This window comes from Nannospalax galili, unplaced genomic scaffold (assembly GCF_000622305.1).
Source record: "Nannospalax galili isolate Female #2095 unplaced genomic scaffold, S.galili_v1.0 scaffold1400, whole genome shotgun sequence".
NCBI classification, from domain to species: Eukaryota; Metazoa; Chordata; class Mammalia; order Rodentia; family Spalacidae; genus Nannospalax; species Nannospalax galili.
This window is the reverse complement of record NW_008345995.1, coordinates 236,456-251,798: the sequence shown is the minus strand read 5'-3', so window position 1 is coordinate 251,798 and position 15,343 is coordinate 236,456. Positions and strand designations below refer to the sequence as shown.

At 40.5% G+C, this 15,343-nt stretch overlaps 1 protein-coding gene across 3 annotated transcripts in view; it reads right to left on the bottom strand.

The window, feature by feature from the left end:
• Positions 1 to 15,343, bottom strand: part of Eif2ak4 (eukaryotic translation initiation factor 2 alpha kinase 4) — a 115,612-nt gene that overhangs the window by 82,861 nt on the left and 17,408 nt on the right. For all 3 annotated transcript variants that reach the window (XM_029567909.1, XM_008842309.3, XM_029567910.1), the window contains 4 exons: positions 11,454 to 11,606; positions 8,629 to 8,709; positions 6,640 to 6,788; positions 3,859 to 3,974 (listed from right to left, as the gene is read on the bottom strand). In XM_029567909.1, the coding sequence (XP_029423769.1) occupies positions 3,859 to 3,974; positions 6,640 to 6,788; positions 8,629 to 8,709; positions 11,454 to 11,606 (499 nt within the window). The remainder of the gene's footprint in view (positions 1 to 3,858; positions 3,975 to 6,639; positions 6,789 to 8,628; positions 8,710 to 11,453; positions 11,607 to 15,343) is intronic.

Below are 15,343 nucleotides of genomic sequence, written 5' to 3'. Positions count from 1 at the left end.
ACCCCAAGATACTAGCTTACTTCCCATTGAGAACTAATAATACAGTATGTATTGTATGTGTGTGTAGAAGTCAACCTTGGGTACTGTTCTGCAGGTACTTTGGGTCTTTTCACTGGCCTGGAACTTGCTGAGTAGGCTAAGCTGCCCTCTGGCTAGTGAGTCCCAAGGATCCACTGTCTCCAACTCCCCTGATTACAAGTGCATGTCACTGTGCCTGATTTTTATTTTTAACGTGGGTCCTGGGATTTGAACTCAGGTATTCCTGTAAGCACTTTACTGGCTAAGCTATTTCCCCAGCCCAGCCTCTACCCTTTCTTCTTAGTACATAAATACTAGTTTTTCATGATATTACCTCATCTTCCTAATGAAGAAAAATAATCTAAGAGGCACTGCTAATTATGTTTTCCATTTGAAAAAGGAGAAGTGAAAATGACCTGTATATATAAAGCAGTTTTAGCAAAGGTACTTTGGAGAATTACAGCTGAATTACCTCATCTAGATTTTGCATTTGACAAGCAGTTTTTACTTTGTGAAATGTTGATAATTTAGAGATTCTAATTAAAATGATCTATTTGCCTGTCATAATGACTCCTAAGTTTAAGCTTAAGGGGTGAAAACCCTGATGTTTGAAAACTTGTCAACAAGAGAAAGCAACTTTAGAAACATCAGATCTGAGCAGCTCATTGGAGAAACTGATGCTGTGCTTATGGGATGGAGAATGATGTGATTTATTTACATGAAATCTCATTAATCTATATGCTGCATAGTGCACTGCCTCATATGTGTATAAACATTCATTGTGTGTGTGTGTGTGTGTGTATACAGCCCCTTTTCTTATATTTATCTCCCCATGTGGTAGAGCCAGGTAGGCGTTTCATAATTGCTGGGGGTTTAAAATGAGAATTCCATTTCACTATCCCCATAGCACTTATTTGCAATGGGGGCAATGAAAGGAACAAGAAAACATACTGTGATGAGGCAGAAGGAAAACGTGGTGCCAAAAGAACTCTGAGACTGTCACAGGCCAGCAACAATCAGTTTATCCAGACAGGTCCATCAGTACCTCATCTACATCCATAAATCAATGCTCTATTCTCTCTAGTTCCAAAAACTTTAAGCTGAAAAACAAACATTAGCTGCTTTTCAAAATACAAAAAATACTAGTGAGAGCTGAGGGATGCATTGGTTTTCTCTCTACCCCTTGGTTCTGCTATGTTTCATGAGTCTTAGGTATAGAGGTTCAACTGTAGATGTGTCACCTAGTACTGGGGCATCTCTCAGACCTATATTCTCTGTGTCTGACCAGTTGTGGAATTCTAAAGGAGCCTCCATCTGTTGCAAAAATAAGCTTCTTTGATGAGTGGTATACTGTATGCTTGTCTGTAAATACAAGGATCCATATTAGTGATGCACACAGAAGGCCACAATTGGCCAAGTTTCAAAGAATAAGAAACTGCAGAGTGTGTATCCCTGGATAGGATTCCTGTTGAACCTCACCTACCCATGGCTCAGGGACCAGTTTTGGAAGAGGGGGTGGAAAGATTGTTAAGAGTCAGGGCTGGTTCATGAACACAGGGAAGCAGAGGCTTTCAGGCCGCTGGAAGCTTGAACATGTGAACTTGGAGCAATGGTGGCATTGAGCACAGGACCCATGCAAACTCAATTAAACAAGGGCCCAGAGGGAAGAAATGAGTGGTGGGTCAGCCCTAGACTGAGAACTATTGGAGACTGATTGATGCTGGATGAGGGAGAGTATGCCTTACATACGATCTCTAGATGGGCTGATAGACTCCAGTGGATGAATTTGCACTGAAGGACATCTAGGTACAAATGCTTAACTGGATGAGACTTAACATGTATGGCAGAATACATGAGGTCCAGTGGGGGGGGGCACGGATAGGGGAGGGAGTCTAAATTTGATTAAGAACTATTGTATGAAATTACAAAAAGCTCAATAAAAATTATAAAAATAAATAAAAAATATTTTATTGAAAATTAAAAATTAGTTGTCTTTAAAAACGTTTCATAGGAAATTAGGGCCTATTTACAAAACCAGACCCATTGTGAAAAGTTAAATAATATACGCTTCTTTTTTTAAAATTTATTTTAGTTTTATGTGTATGAATGTATTACCTGTATGTATGTTAGTGTACCACATGTGTGCAATGCTCTCGGAGGCATGAAAAGGGCATCAGATCCCCTGGAACTGGAGTTACATACAGTTGCTAGCCACCATATATATGGGTGCTGGGAACTGAACCCTGGTCCTCTTCAACAGCAGCCAGAGCTCTTAACCATCACACCATCTCTAGCCCCTCCCCTTGGTATTTTCAAAAGAAATTCTCCAGATGCAAATGTGCCTCCTAATGAAAATATTATCTAAGGTGAACCTGACTAATAAGCACCAATGAGAATAAGAGACCAAGATAATTTGTGTTCCTGATTTCCCTAGGTTATTAAAAATAGGAGTTTTGGGGCTGGAGAGATGGCTCAGTGGTTAAGAGCACTGACTGCTCTTGCAGAGGACCCGCGTTCCATTCCCAGCACCCACATGGTGGCTACGAACCATCCTTAACTCCAGGTTCCAGGGGAATCTGAAGCCCTCTTCTGACCTCCGCAGCATTGCATGACATGGGTGTACTCACATACATGCAGGCAATACACTTATATACATAAAATAAAAATAATAAAGAAAATATTTTAAAAAATAGGAGTTTTATGTTGCCAGTTCAAGAATCTGAAATGTGTATGAGTCAAGGACAGGCTGAGGTCTAAGGCCAACCATCTGTAACCACGGTCCTACCCAGTACAGTGGTTGCTTTGTCCAAGTGTGGTAGCCTTGTGCGTGCGGAAATCTACTCTGCCCAGACTGCTTTCAGTAGCCAGGTGAGGTGTCCAGATCACAGCCCTTCAGATGTTTGGTTTCTTCTCCCTCCCTCCATCTGCTGTACCCTCACTCACTGCTCTCCTGCTTATTCATATCTCTCTAAAATGAAGGGACAAAATGCTGAAAGAAAGCAAACTTGATTTGATGATGTAGGTATCCACTAGTTCTGGCAAAAATATTTGTGGAATCAAAATTAAATTAATTATCAAGTTCACTACAAGCAGGTAAGCCCTGTGCCAGTTAGTAACTTATCTATATGGCTAAGAAAAGATGATGTATATTTAGGGCAAAGAAAGTAGATACAGAAAACTTGATTTAAAATAGACAATTCAAATCCTGAATTGTAGAACAAGGCCCATTCCAAGCAGCTGTCAGTAGCCAAAACTGCTAAGTAAGATGTAGAGACATGAAAATGGTTTTCCTGGTCAGGTACAACATGCTATGCAGGAAAATGCCAGGCAGATGGATATAATTTAAAAAAATGAGATTTAAGCACTAGGGATGTGATTCAGTGGCAGAGTGCTGGCCTAGCATGCATAAGTCCTTGAATTTGATCCTTAGTACCACATGAAAAAAAGAAAATGAAATCTGGTTAGTAAAGATCACAGGCAGCAGAGGGCATTTTGTTCACATGTATTTTCATCAGCATTAGACACACACAATTTCAAATTCTACTGACTGACAACATTTCAATTTTTTATTGTTTCAAAAGCTTGGGTCACTATAATGACAAATTTAGAACTATCTTTACACTAACAATATTTCCAAGGGTCAAGTTTTACTCCACCTGAAATCAGAGCAAAGCTGAGTAACTTCTCATCCCAGGCCTGAGGATGGGGGCTGGAATTACTAGCTACCTACTCGATAGTCTTCCTTGGACTCTGCTGACTTAGATGATACAGTTTATTTTATATTGGTCTTCCATGATTAAGTTTGGTTAATAAACGAACAAACGTAGCCAGTTTACTCACCAATACATTTCCCTTTGTGCACCATGAGCTGATCGGGACTACCCACACAGAAATACAGGATTTCACAAGAGCCAGGAGAATCTTCACTACTACATGCAGAATATTGACGATCTCGCCTTAAAAATAAATTTGGACAATTTTTTTTTTCTTTACAATTCTTTCCCCTCCATTTCTCTTATTACCCATTCAGTCCAATCTCTGTGTCTACTAGACTGGAGCTGAAGGGGCTAATGGGAAAGCTGTTCAACTATACATTTCCTACAGTTCCCTTTTATACATGAACACCATAAACTCTACCACCACTTGTGGCTATTTAAACTGACAATAAAATTCAGATCTTGATCCAACCAGATGACTCAGTAGGTAAAGGAGTTTGTCATGCAAGCCCAATCACCTGAGTTTGATCCCCAAGTAAAGGTAGGAAGAGATAACTGACTCCACAAAGTTGTCTTCTGACTTCCCAAGTATGCATGGCAGGCATGTACATGTGTGCGTGTGTATACAACACACACACACACACACAGAGTAAATAAACTTTAAAAAATTAAAAATTCAGGTCTTGTGTTCTCAAATGGGAGGCTGCTGGCTGTTGGACAACAGGGATGCAGAACACGTGCATCACCATAGAAAGTCCAACTGGCCAGTGGTAATTTAGATTAATCCCACATCTTTTCATTCCCACATACGTTGCATAGGGAGAAAGCTCTGAAACATGGGGCTTAAAGTCCCTACAATTCCAGAATCCCACTGGGTGCTGGATCACTGAATGCTCATTCATTTTCTTATCTGTCTTTGATAGTTACTCTCTGCTATTCCTCTTCATGACTTTTCAAAAATACTATAAATCTAACCTCTTTATTTCTTTCTTTTTCCTGTTTTCTCCACATACCCTCCTCTACCCTTTCCTCTTCTCTGGATGGGGAGCAAAAGCTAGGAAACCAGAAAATGGAAAAATAATTAATAAACAGGGGGACAGGGTTGCAGTGAAGCAGTAAGGGAGAGAGATCTTGATGGTCATAATTCAACACTCCTTAGAAACACTCTGATGAAGTCCAGTCAGGTCTCTAAAGAGATCACCTCCTATGCTAAGCATGATTGTGACTTTTACCAAGAACAAGAAGACAGAATGAAGTCCACGTTTCCTATTGTACCACCTATGAAGTAGGTTGACACTGGTACTGGCACCAACCAGTCTTTCTTTTGGGGTTAACACTGAGGACAAACTATAGAAAATGCCCTCAGTTCCAATCCCTATAGTCCCTAGATCTTGGTCCATGAGTTAGTCCTTTTGTCCTGAATGTTCAACCTACCTCTCTACCTCACCTCTCATGCTGCAATACCTGCCCACCCTTGCTCTTCATATTCAAACTGACAAACTCCCTGTCCTCACTCCTTCCACCTTCTATTCACCACTGCAAACATGGCCAAACCAACATCGTTCTCCCCCACTGTCAACATGATTTTTCCCTTGGTTCTGACTTTGGTTGGTGGCATGACCATCCATGCTCTGTCACTGGTCCTAGGTCTCCTGCATCTAACTGATTTCCCCAGTGCCAGCCTGTCTTCTCTAGCTCCCTGTCCAGTTCAGGCCATGTCCAGCTTTCTCCCAGTTACATTAAATGCTCCATAATTACCCAGCCTCTCTGCTTCCAATCCTGTAACTCTTCCCTTCTGACCTCTTCCCACACTGGGTCTCTTGAACCACACATATGCTTCACATATCCTAAACACTGGGGAATGATCAGTACATTGTAGTACTGTTTAAGCTTCTTCTGAAGCTGCTCGTACAAACAACAGCACACTGAGGTTTGCAGAGAAAAAGGCAAAAGCAAAGCTTTAAAATTATATGCTAGAGAAAAAGGCAAAAGCAAAGGTTTAAAATGATATGCTAGACTCTATATATAAAGAATCCAAAAGCCCCTCTGTATCAGCTCTACCCCTGCCAGCAGATGGTCTACACAGTCATTTTAGTCCAGGTCATCCAAATGTCTGACAGCTGATGAGTTTCCATGTGTTTTAGAATATTCATCACCCCATTATAACTAATTTGTACAAACAGTGTTAAGAGTGTCACAGGAAAGGTTGAGGATGTAGTGCTATGTAGTGCTTGCCTACTATATACAAGGCCCTGAGCAGGAAGATGAGAAGTTCAACGTCATCCTTGGCTATGTAGTGAGTTTGAGGCCAGCCTGAGTTACATGAGACCCTGTCTGAAAAAACAAAACAAAACAAAACAATTTACAGGCTGAAACACATAGCATGAAATATGAGACTTGACTGGATGGTGATGATTTGGGATGGATAAAAAAACTTCATACTGAAGGTGAGATTATGAAGTGTCCTAGGCTGTTCTAAAGGGGTATGAGCTAAGAAACTGGTTTCATTAAAGATACTTGTGCCAGACATGGTGATACATGCTTGTTAACTACAGCTTGTTAATTCCTGAGGCAGGAGGGTCACAAGCTTGAGGCTAATCTGGGTTACATGGTAAGATTTTTCCTCAAAATAAATGAAAAAGGACTAGTGATACAGCTCAGTGATAGAGCACTTAGCCAGCATGGGTGAGACCCTGGGTTCAAATACCAGTACCACAAAAACAAGTAACACTTGTAAAGTGTTAAATGAATTTTGGCTTCATATAGCTAATGAATAGATTAAGACATATAAAGGCTAAAAATTTTATTAAGACTCCTACTTGACAATTCCTGCACAGTTCACTACCAGTCATCTTAATCCTTCTACATCTTTTGCCCTCTCACATGAGAAATCCTAGGGACTTACCTGGACCTTCCTGAGGAGTTTGCCCGGGGTTTACCATTTCCTACAAAGTCAGGAGAGCCTCCATGCAGAATGGCAGTTGTTCTGGGTCCTCCCAGGTCTCTCTTAGAGGTATGATCTTGGTTTGACGAACTAGTGATTTCCAAACGTTCCTAGAAAAAGAATAAAACCTACTTTAGATGTAAGTCATCAAGTGGAACACAAGCATGGTATGGAATTATCCATTCAGTATAGAGTATGAATTTTATGTGATCTGAATGCTTATGCTCTAGCTTCATTTCTGTTGCTTTGATAAAATATCCTGACAAGCAGCAACTTGGGGGAGAAAGCATTTATTTTAGCTTACCATTCCAGGTTACCATCCATCATTGTAGGGAAGTCACAGTGGCAGGTGCTTCACAGTTGTTTACATCCAGTCAGGAGCAGAGAGAATGAATGGAGTACACATGCCTAGTACTCAGCCACTCTCTACTCTTACACAGTCCAGGGCCCAAACCAGGGAATGGTGCTGCCTACAGTGGGCTGGGTCTTCCCACATCAATTAGCAACTAGGACAATCAACCTAATGTAAACAATCCACCACTGAGAGTCTCTTCCCAGATGATTCAAGGTTGGGTCAAGTTAACAATTAAAACTAACTATAGTTTACAAGTGTTATAGTATAATGTAACTTTTAAAGATTTAATGGGCACTGGGGAGATTGCTACACACAAGCATGAGGACTGGAGTTAATATTCCCTGCACCCACCACCAGATGTGGTGCTGCATGCCTGTATACCCACTGCTGGGGTGGCAGAGACAGGAGGGTCCTGGAGGGTCAGTCAGTAGCCAATCTAGCCAGTTAGTAAGATTCAGAGAGACCCTGACTCACAAAATAAGACAGAAACCACCCCAAGTTGACCTTGGACCTCCATATGCACAACCATGAGTGTGAGTACCCTTATTCCTGACATGCACACAACACACACACGTGCACACGCACACTGAAAAAAAAATGCTCAAATTTGTACTGGGTCAATAAGTGAAATCTAGGTTACAGTTTTAAAAGAATGTGATTTTTATAAATGAAAATGCTTAGAATCTTGGAATATGCATGGAAAGTTAGGAGGCACAGCTAAAGAAAAGGACCAGAGGGGGGTGGTTCAAAAAGATAGAAGAGTTGCCGATTGGAGGAAGATCAGATTCAAGCCTTGGGAGCAACAGAAGTATCAGATTTGTATGCAGTTTTACCCAGGGTAGTACCTTACATGAGACAGGAGGTAAGGCATTATCAGTTCCTCTGTTTTTAAGAGAGGAAAGTGAGTCACAGAGTCACATCTCAAGGTCACAGTAGGACAGTACAGAGGTGTTGTTTCCTGTAGCCACTGCATGGGGCCCTTCTAGCCAAATGCTTCTAGAAAACAAGGGGATTATCTCCAAAAACACAGAGCTGTTTTTTTTTCTTTTTGAATTTTCTGTTGAATCATTCTTTTTTTATTACTTTATAATGTTTCAGGCAGGTGCATATCGCGTCCATTTATTCTTCAATACGAACAAATAGTTTTATTTGGGAGTCTTTGAATGCTACTCCAGGCTAATTAACAAAATTTCAATCTTTTCTCAATTCACTTGATAAATTACTATAATCATGTAAGTTGAAGTCATTTACAGATAATATACAACAACAAATTTTGCCACCTATTTGGGAAATCTAAAAATAGATAGTAAGTGAAACATCAGTGTCATCTCAGCACAAGGGATGCTGAGGCCAACCTGGGTAATATAGTGATATCAAAGGCAGGCTAGCATACATAGTGAGACCCTGTCTCAAGCTCCCTTTCCCACAGACAAACAAACAAACAAACATTTACCCACAGTAAATGAAAGTTTGGAACTTCATTTTAAGTTTTACTACTAATAATAACACAAGAAGGAAAAATATTAGCAATGGAAATAAAAGCATTTTATGACAGGAAATGCAAATTCTTCTAGTACAGCAGAACTGACAGATACCTGCTTAGCCATTTCTTTCCTTTTTTTCTCTTCCTTGATCTCTTCTTTCCTTCTCTGAATCTCATAAAGGATTTCACGTTGCTGAAATAAATCAAACCACAGTCAGATGCCAATCTCTGTAATCTATACAATATGTACATTCTGGAATCATAGATCTTTGGTACCATCAGTATTCTTAAGAAACAGGCTTCGTAGCTGTTTTAGGGCTGTGTGGGGAAAGCACTGTTCTCTATCTTCACTTCTCTTTTCTTTGCTGTCTACTCATTTCCTGTGTGCAGGAAATGAGCAGAGAGGCTGATCTTTGTCAAGGGCCTGGGCTGGCTTTGTGGAGGTAGGCCAAGTTGTCCTCAGAGCCTAGGCCTGTGGTGGCAAAGGCCCAGGCACCATACCCACCCAGCACACTCTTCACTTGCATTCTCCATTAGCCTTTTAAATATTAAGAGTAGTATTTTTATCTTCATCCATTTTTTTTTTAAATATTTTATTATTTTTATTTTGTGTATGATTGTATTGTCTGCATGTATGTGAGTGTACCCGTGCTGTGCAATGCCGCGGAGGTCAGAAGAGGGCTTCAGATTCCCCTGGAACTGGAGTTAAGGGTGATTTGTAGCCACCATGTGGGTGCTGGGAATTGAACCCGGGTCCTCTGCAAAAGCAGTCAGTGTTCTTAACCGCTGGGCCATCTCTCCAGCCCCCATCCATTTGTCTTAGTTCTCTACATTTCTGAGTTATATCAAAACTATTGTCACAAAAAGCTATAATATAAAATGTGAAAACACAGAAGGCTGGAGAGATGGCTCAACAGTTGAGCACTTGCTGCTCTTGCAGAGGACCTGGGTTTGATTCCCAGCACCCATGTGGTGGCTAACAACTGCCTATAACTTCAGTTCCAGGGATCTGACACCCTCTTCTGGCCTCTGTGGGCACTGCAGACACATTGGTACACTTAGAACACATGCAGGCAAAACATGCACATAAAAATAAAGTGTTTAAAAAAATGTGAAAACATAACTTAAACTTACAGGTAGCTACCACAGAACACTAAAACAAGATGGTTAGCGCTAAATACCCACTATCTTCCAATAATAAAGAAATAGATACTCTAAATGGTGATTCTATACAGTTTAATGGGAGATAAGCAGAAATGGATGAGACCCATTTTAATGGAGTATGAGGGATGGAGAAGGATAGGCTTGACTTGTCATAAACGTTCTACAGATACAACACAAAAAAGAGTATTAACATAACACAAGATGGAGAAAACGAAGCAGAAAGGAGGCAGGCCAAAGAACCTAATGGTAGAAAGAAAGCAGGAAGGGTCTATTTGGGAAGAGGAAAGTGGCCAGGGGACTGGAGAAAAGGAGGGATAGGAGAGAGTAGCAGGCGTAGTGGATACAATCAAATATGCTATATGCATGTATAATGAAACCAACTATTTTGAAATACTAATATATGCTAATTTAAAATTTAAATAAAATAAAAAGAAAAAAGAAACAAACACAAAAACAAACAAAAAAATCCAAACCTTGGGAGTAACAGAAGTACTAATTTCTATATTGAGAAAACTAGACTTCCTTACCAAGAGAGAAAAATAAATGCAATAGTCCTAGATCAGAAGTCTGCTTACTGTAAAGATGTCAATTCTTCACAAACATGAAAATTTAGTGCAATTTCAATCAAAATCTCAGAGGCTTTGTTTTGGCTTTGAAGAAGCAATCCCATAGTTAATCTGTAAGAATACATGCGCAAAGCTGGGTACAGTGGACATGGCTGTAATCCCAGCAATGGGCTACATAGTGAGACCCTGCTTTGGAAAAAAAAATGTGAAAGAAATAGAAGCGGAGATAAGTCGGGGAGAGCGAATGGCTGAAAATAATATGTTAGATGAAGGGATGGAGAAGGTAGGTTGACTTGTTAAATATTAAAAGCATTCAAAGACGCAAATATTTATTGTACAAGATACTGGGGAAAAAACAGATGTACTGAATAATTTACCAGTGGAATGTTGCATAGATTAGCAATTGAAATACACTTGATTTTTTTGAGACAGGGTCTCACTACATACCCCTGGCTGGCCTGGAACTCATTCTGTAGACGAGGCTGGCCTCAAACTCACAGAGACACATCTGCTTCTACCTCCCCAGTACTGGGATTAAAAGACTGCACCACCACACCTGACTGAAATACACTTTAAAGGAAATATTACAAATTACTTCTTGATGAATGTGAATGAAGAATCACTTAATGAGAAATTAGGGAAATATTTGGGGAAAAGATTAATCTCAGGCTGTCTTTTTATAACCTGCACCCAGATAAGTTCTAAATAAGTTCATCAAAGGGCTAAATTGAAAACATTTTTTTTTTTTTCTTCTGGTCTTTTTGAGACAGGGTTTCCCTGTGGACCCAGCTGTCCTGGAACTCACTATGTAGACCAGGCTGGCCTTGAACTCACAGAGATTCACTGGGGCACTGGCTATTCACTGGGGCACTGGCTATCTGTCTCAATAAGGAGAAAGAAAAGAGCATTCAAATGGAGTGAATTCTGCATAATTGGAGATTACAGGCAGCTCAGTCAAAGGGCCTCCCTTATCTTTCTCTCATCTTCTTTCAAGACCTGGATGAAGGACTGGAAGGGCAGCATCCACTGCTGAGGAGTCATGTAACGTTTCTCAGTGACTCTTAGGGACTTCTCTTACATGACTGCATGTTTCTTAAATCAAATGCTGAGCCAAGCTCCCAGACACATTCACAGGCAGAGACTGAATAAAGATATACAGCAACCTGAAGGCCTCCCTGCTGGGGCAGCACCAACAGCCATGTCTCACCTCCTGCTCCTCCTTCTGCCTGGCCTCCAGCAGCCTCTGTTGCTCCTCCTGAGCCCTCCTTTCCAGCATTTCTTCATGGAAAGACTTTGGAGGGGGCTTATTGTGCTCGCTGAGAAATAACTGCACGTGGTAAGCCAGTTCAAATATCATCACCTATACATGTAAACAAAACCCAACCATAAATGATCAGATGATGGCAAGACAGGACCCACACAGGAGAGGCCACCCAGCAGCAAGATGAGCTGGCTCCTATGATGCTATCATTCACTCTGCTCTGCCATGTTCGGAATTAGATATATTATGTAACCACAGCAGGCAAGCTTTTTAAGGGCTCACTTCATCTTGTAATCAAGACAAATTGCTACTGAGATAAATAAAAAGCTTCCCTTTGCAAATAAATCTGAAAAAAATACCTGCAAATGCATGAAAGGAGAAGCTATCTTCCCACGTAGAAAGCCATCTACATGACAGCTGAGCAGAAGGCTCCCCTCTGGCATCACAGCTTTCACCTGTACACACAGCACACTGGTACAATACTGGAGGCACAGAGGCAAACATGGGAAGTCCTCACTCTCTCCTGCTAGTAATAAGCCAGTAGGAGGCTTGGCAGAACCTGGCAGGTATTCCATTTCCACTCAGGAAGCATTCACAGAGGCAGGAAGGAGAAGCCTCCCCAGACATTCTTTGGGCTATCAGAGGAAGCCACTCTCTCCCACTCCAGGGCTAAGCCATAAACCAAACCTGGGGTGGGAAATCAATAGGACAAGGGCTTCTGAGATCTCACACTGACTGGCACCCACCCAGAGCACAGTACCAAGCTGCTCTTGCTGATGAGGAACATGGCACTGAGGTTCCTTTCCCCCAGAATAGTAACGAAAGAATTTAAAATGTTTTATTTCTGGGGCTGGAGTGATGGCTCAGCAGTTAAAGAGCACTGGCTGCTCTTGCAAAGCACTGGGTTTGATTCCCAACACCCACATGGAGGCTAACAACCATCTATAACTCCAGTTCCAGGGAACCTGATGCCCTCTTCTGACCTCTGCGGGCTTTGCACAACATGGGTGCACTTACATACATGCAGGCATAACACTCATACACATAAAATGAAAATAAATAAAATTTTAAAAATGTTTTATTTCTACACATTTAGTTTCTAAAGGGACTAAAGTGTTTATACAGAATTACTGTACAGAAGACTACAGTCAGTTCATCTGGCATTCTACCTTTCTGTCAGGGAATAAATACTATAAATACTAAGAAAGCACAGCCCTTGCTGGGTAAAGTTGATGTATTTTTTTTAATATCAAAAGCTGTGGTATTTACTGGATGCATTTCAACTTAGAGTTGAGAGACACTAGTCTAAAGACTAGGGGAAAGCTCTAAGGAAAGCTCGTCTGGGAAAAGCAGGTAATTTCCCCAGAAAGGGGTAGGAGCAGAGCTCTTGAAAGTTTTGCTCTTATCAATTTAATTTATGAGCATTTTCTGAGCAGTTAAGTCTGATAAAATTTATAAGACTAGATGAAAGTAACTACATTCCAAACTGGTTCTTAACCCTCTTTCCCCCATGCCACATGGCTCAGGACTTGCCTCAGGCTCTCCTGCACTCCTTACATAAATACTGCACCCTCATACTCAACACCCCTCACCAGTATTCTCCAGACCAATTGTGATACTTAATTAGACCATGCCCTGTCTGCACCCTTCAGTGTGGCCAAATGGTCTGCTCACTGTGGTTTTAGTGGTGTCAGCATGGTATATGAGGTAGACAGGAAATAAATAATTGCCTAATGAATTCTTGAAAGAAATCAATACCTTTGACTTCACTAATTTTAAAATATAGAGTCTCGGGTACGTTTTAGATTACTTTTATAGGATTGACAGAGAGCTGTCGTATAGAATTAAAAATCACTCGGAGGCAAGTGGCAATGCTCACAAGCTCACTGTTTTTGAGTGCCTATTATTATTATCATTTTGGTCTTTTTGAGACAGGGTCTTCCTGTAGCTCCAGCTGTCCTGGAACTCACTGTGTAGACCAGGCTGGCCTTGAACTCACAGAGATCCACTTGCCTCCGCCTCCTGAGTGCTGGGATTAAAGGCATGCGCCACCACGCCCGGCTATGACTCATTATTTTAACAACCAGTTATCAGGGAATGCCCTACCACTTGAATCCCCAAATACTTAATTACACTCAATTTTACTTGAAAATAAAAAATTTCAGAATTATATTTTAGACTTCCAGTACTTCAGACTTTATGGAAACAAACTTTAGACAAACAAGAATGGTGATTTGCACTTCGAGCCCCACATTTTATACCCTTTGAATATTGTTATGCCTCTGGTAAGTACTGCTTTCTTCAAATTGTGGCAAAACTTACATAGCATAATATTTACTATTTTAAACATTCAGTAGCATTTTGTAACCATCTCCATCATTCATTTCGAGACTTTTCTAGCTTTCCAAACTGAAACTCTATTCCCACTCACTTACCACTCTAGTCTCCTTAGCCCTAGAGGCCACCATTCTGCTTAATCTCCATGAATCTGATTACTTTGAGAATCTGATATAGTCATACAATACTTATCTTACTATATAACCAGCATATTTCTCTTACTATAAATGTCCTCACAATCACATGGTATTGTAGCTAATGTCACACCTTATTTAAGGTTGAATAACATTTGATTGCACTTCGATCTATTTCCTGGACTAGCAATATGTGGGATGATATGCTCTTATGATACCGGACATAAGTGGCAGTTGCAGCTCCCAGTCAGCTGCATGAGCAGAAGAGAAACAACTGACACTGCAGTGCACGGTGTTACTAAGCCATGGCATTCAGGATGTTAGGTATATTAAGCCCATCTTTTTCTTATGATGTATTTATCATTGTAGGTTGAAGAGCATCTATATAGAAATATTTATAGTAATATTATTTTCAATAGCCCCAATCTTCAAAGAGTTTGGACATATTTCATCTTGTAAATGGTTAAATGAACAGTGGTATGTATATTCATACCATGGATATTTCTATCAGTAAAATACAATGCCATTGATACATTTAACCACTTGGGCAACTCTTCAGAGAATTATGCTGAGTGAAAAAAGCCAGTCTCAAAAGGTTGCAAACTGTATGTAACATTTTAAAGAGATTACAGAAATGGAGAACAGATACAGTGGTTGCCATATGTGAAGGAGAGAGAGAGAGAGTAGGGGAAGGGACTAGGCTAAGAATGGAATGACTGTCAGTATTGTGGCTGTGATACTGTACTTGTTTGCTGCAAATGTTATTACTGGGCAAACTGGGTAGAGTGTGCATGGGATCTTTCTGTATTACTTCTGATAACTGATGTAAATCTACAATTATCATAAAATAACAATTTAAAATAAAGCCGAAAAATTTAAATCACAAGTCATGAATTCAAAAGATCAGAGGATTTTCTGCAGATGAAATCTCACTATAATTCCATATTATTTTTCCATTAGGTATTATAATGCCCCTGTATTTGAAAGAACTTTGGAATAATTCCCATGGTATTTGATCAAGACTGTTCTTTCTTCACTCTCCATACTTTATCAATCACCAGACTTCTTGTAAAAAGCAATTTGAGTGGACAAATCTGTATTGCCAAAGAGCACCTCATAGATTCACCAGAGTATGGACCCAAGTGAAAATCTGCCCAGTCAGTTTGCAGGAAGTGAATGTTACCTTTGGTTAACTGAATCAGACAGGGAGGCCTAGGGCTAGTCCTTACTTGACTCTCCTTAGTTCTTGTACAATGGGAGAGTTACACATAAGCTGCATAGGTAGAATGCCCTCGACCTAAAGATTTGGCCCCCAGCTTGGTGCTGAGAGGTCGTGGAACGTTTAACTGATGGAGGTTACCAACA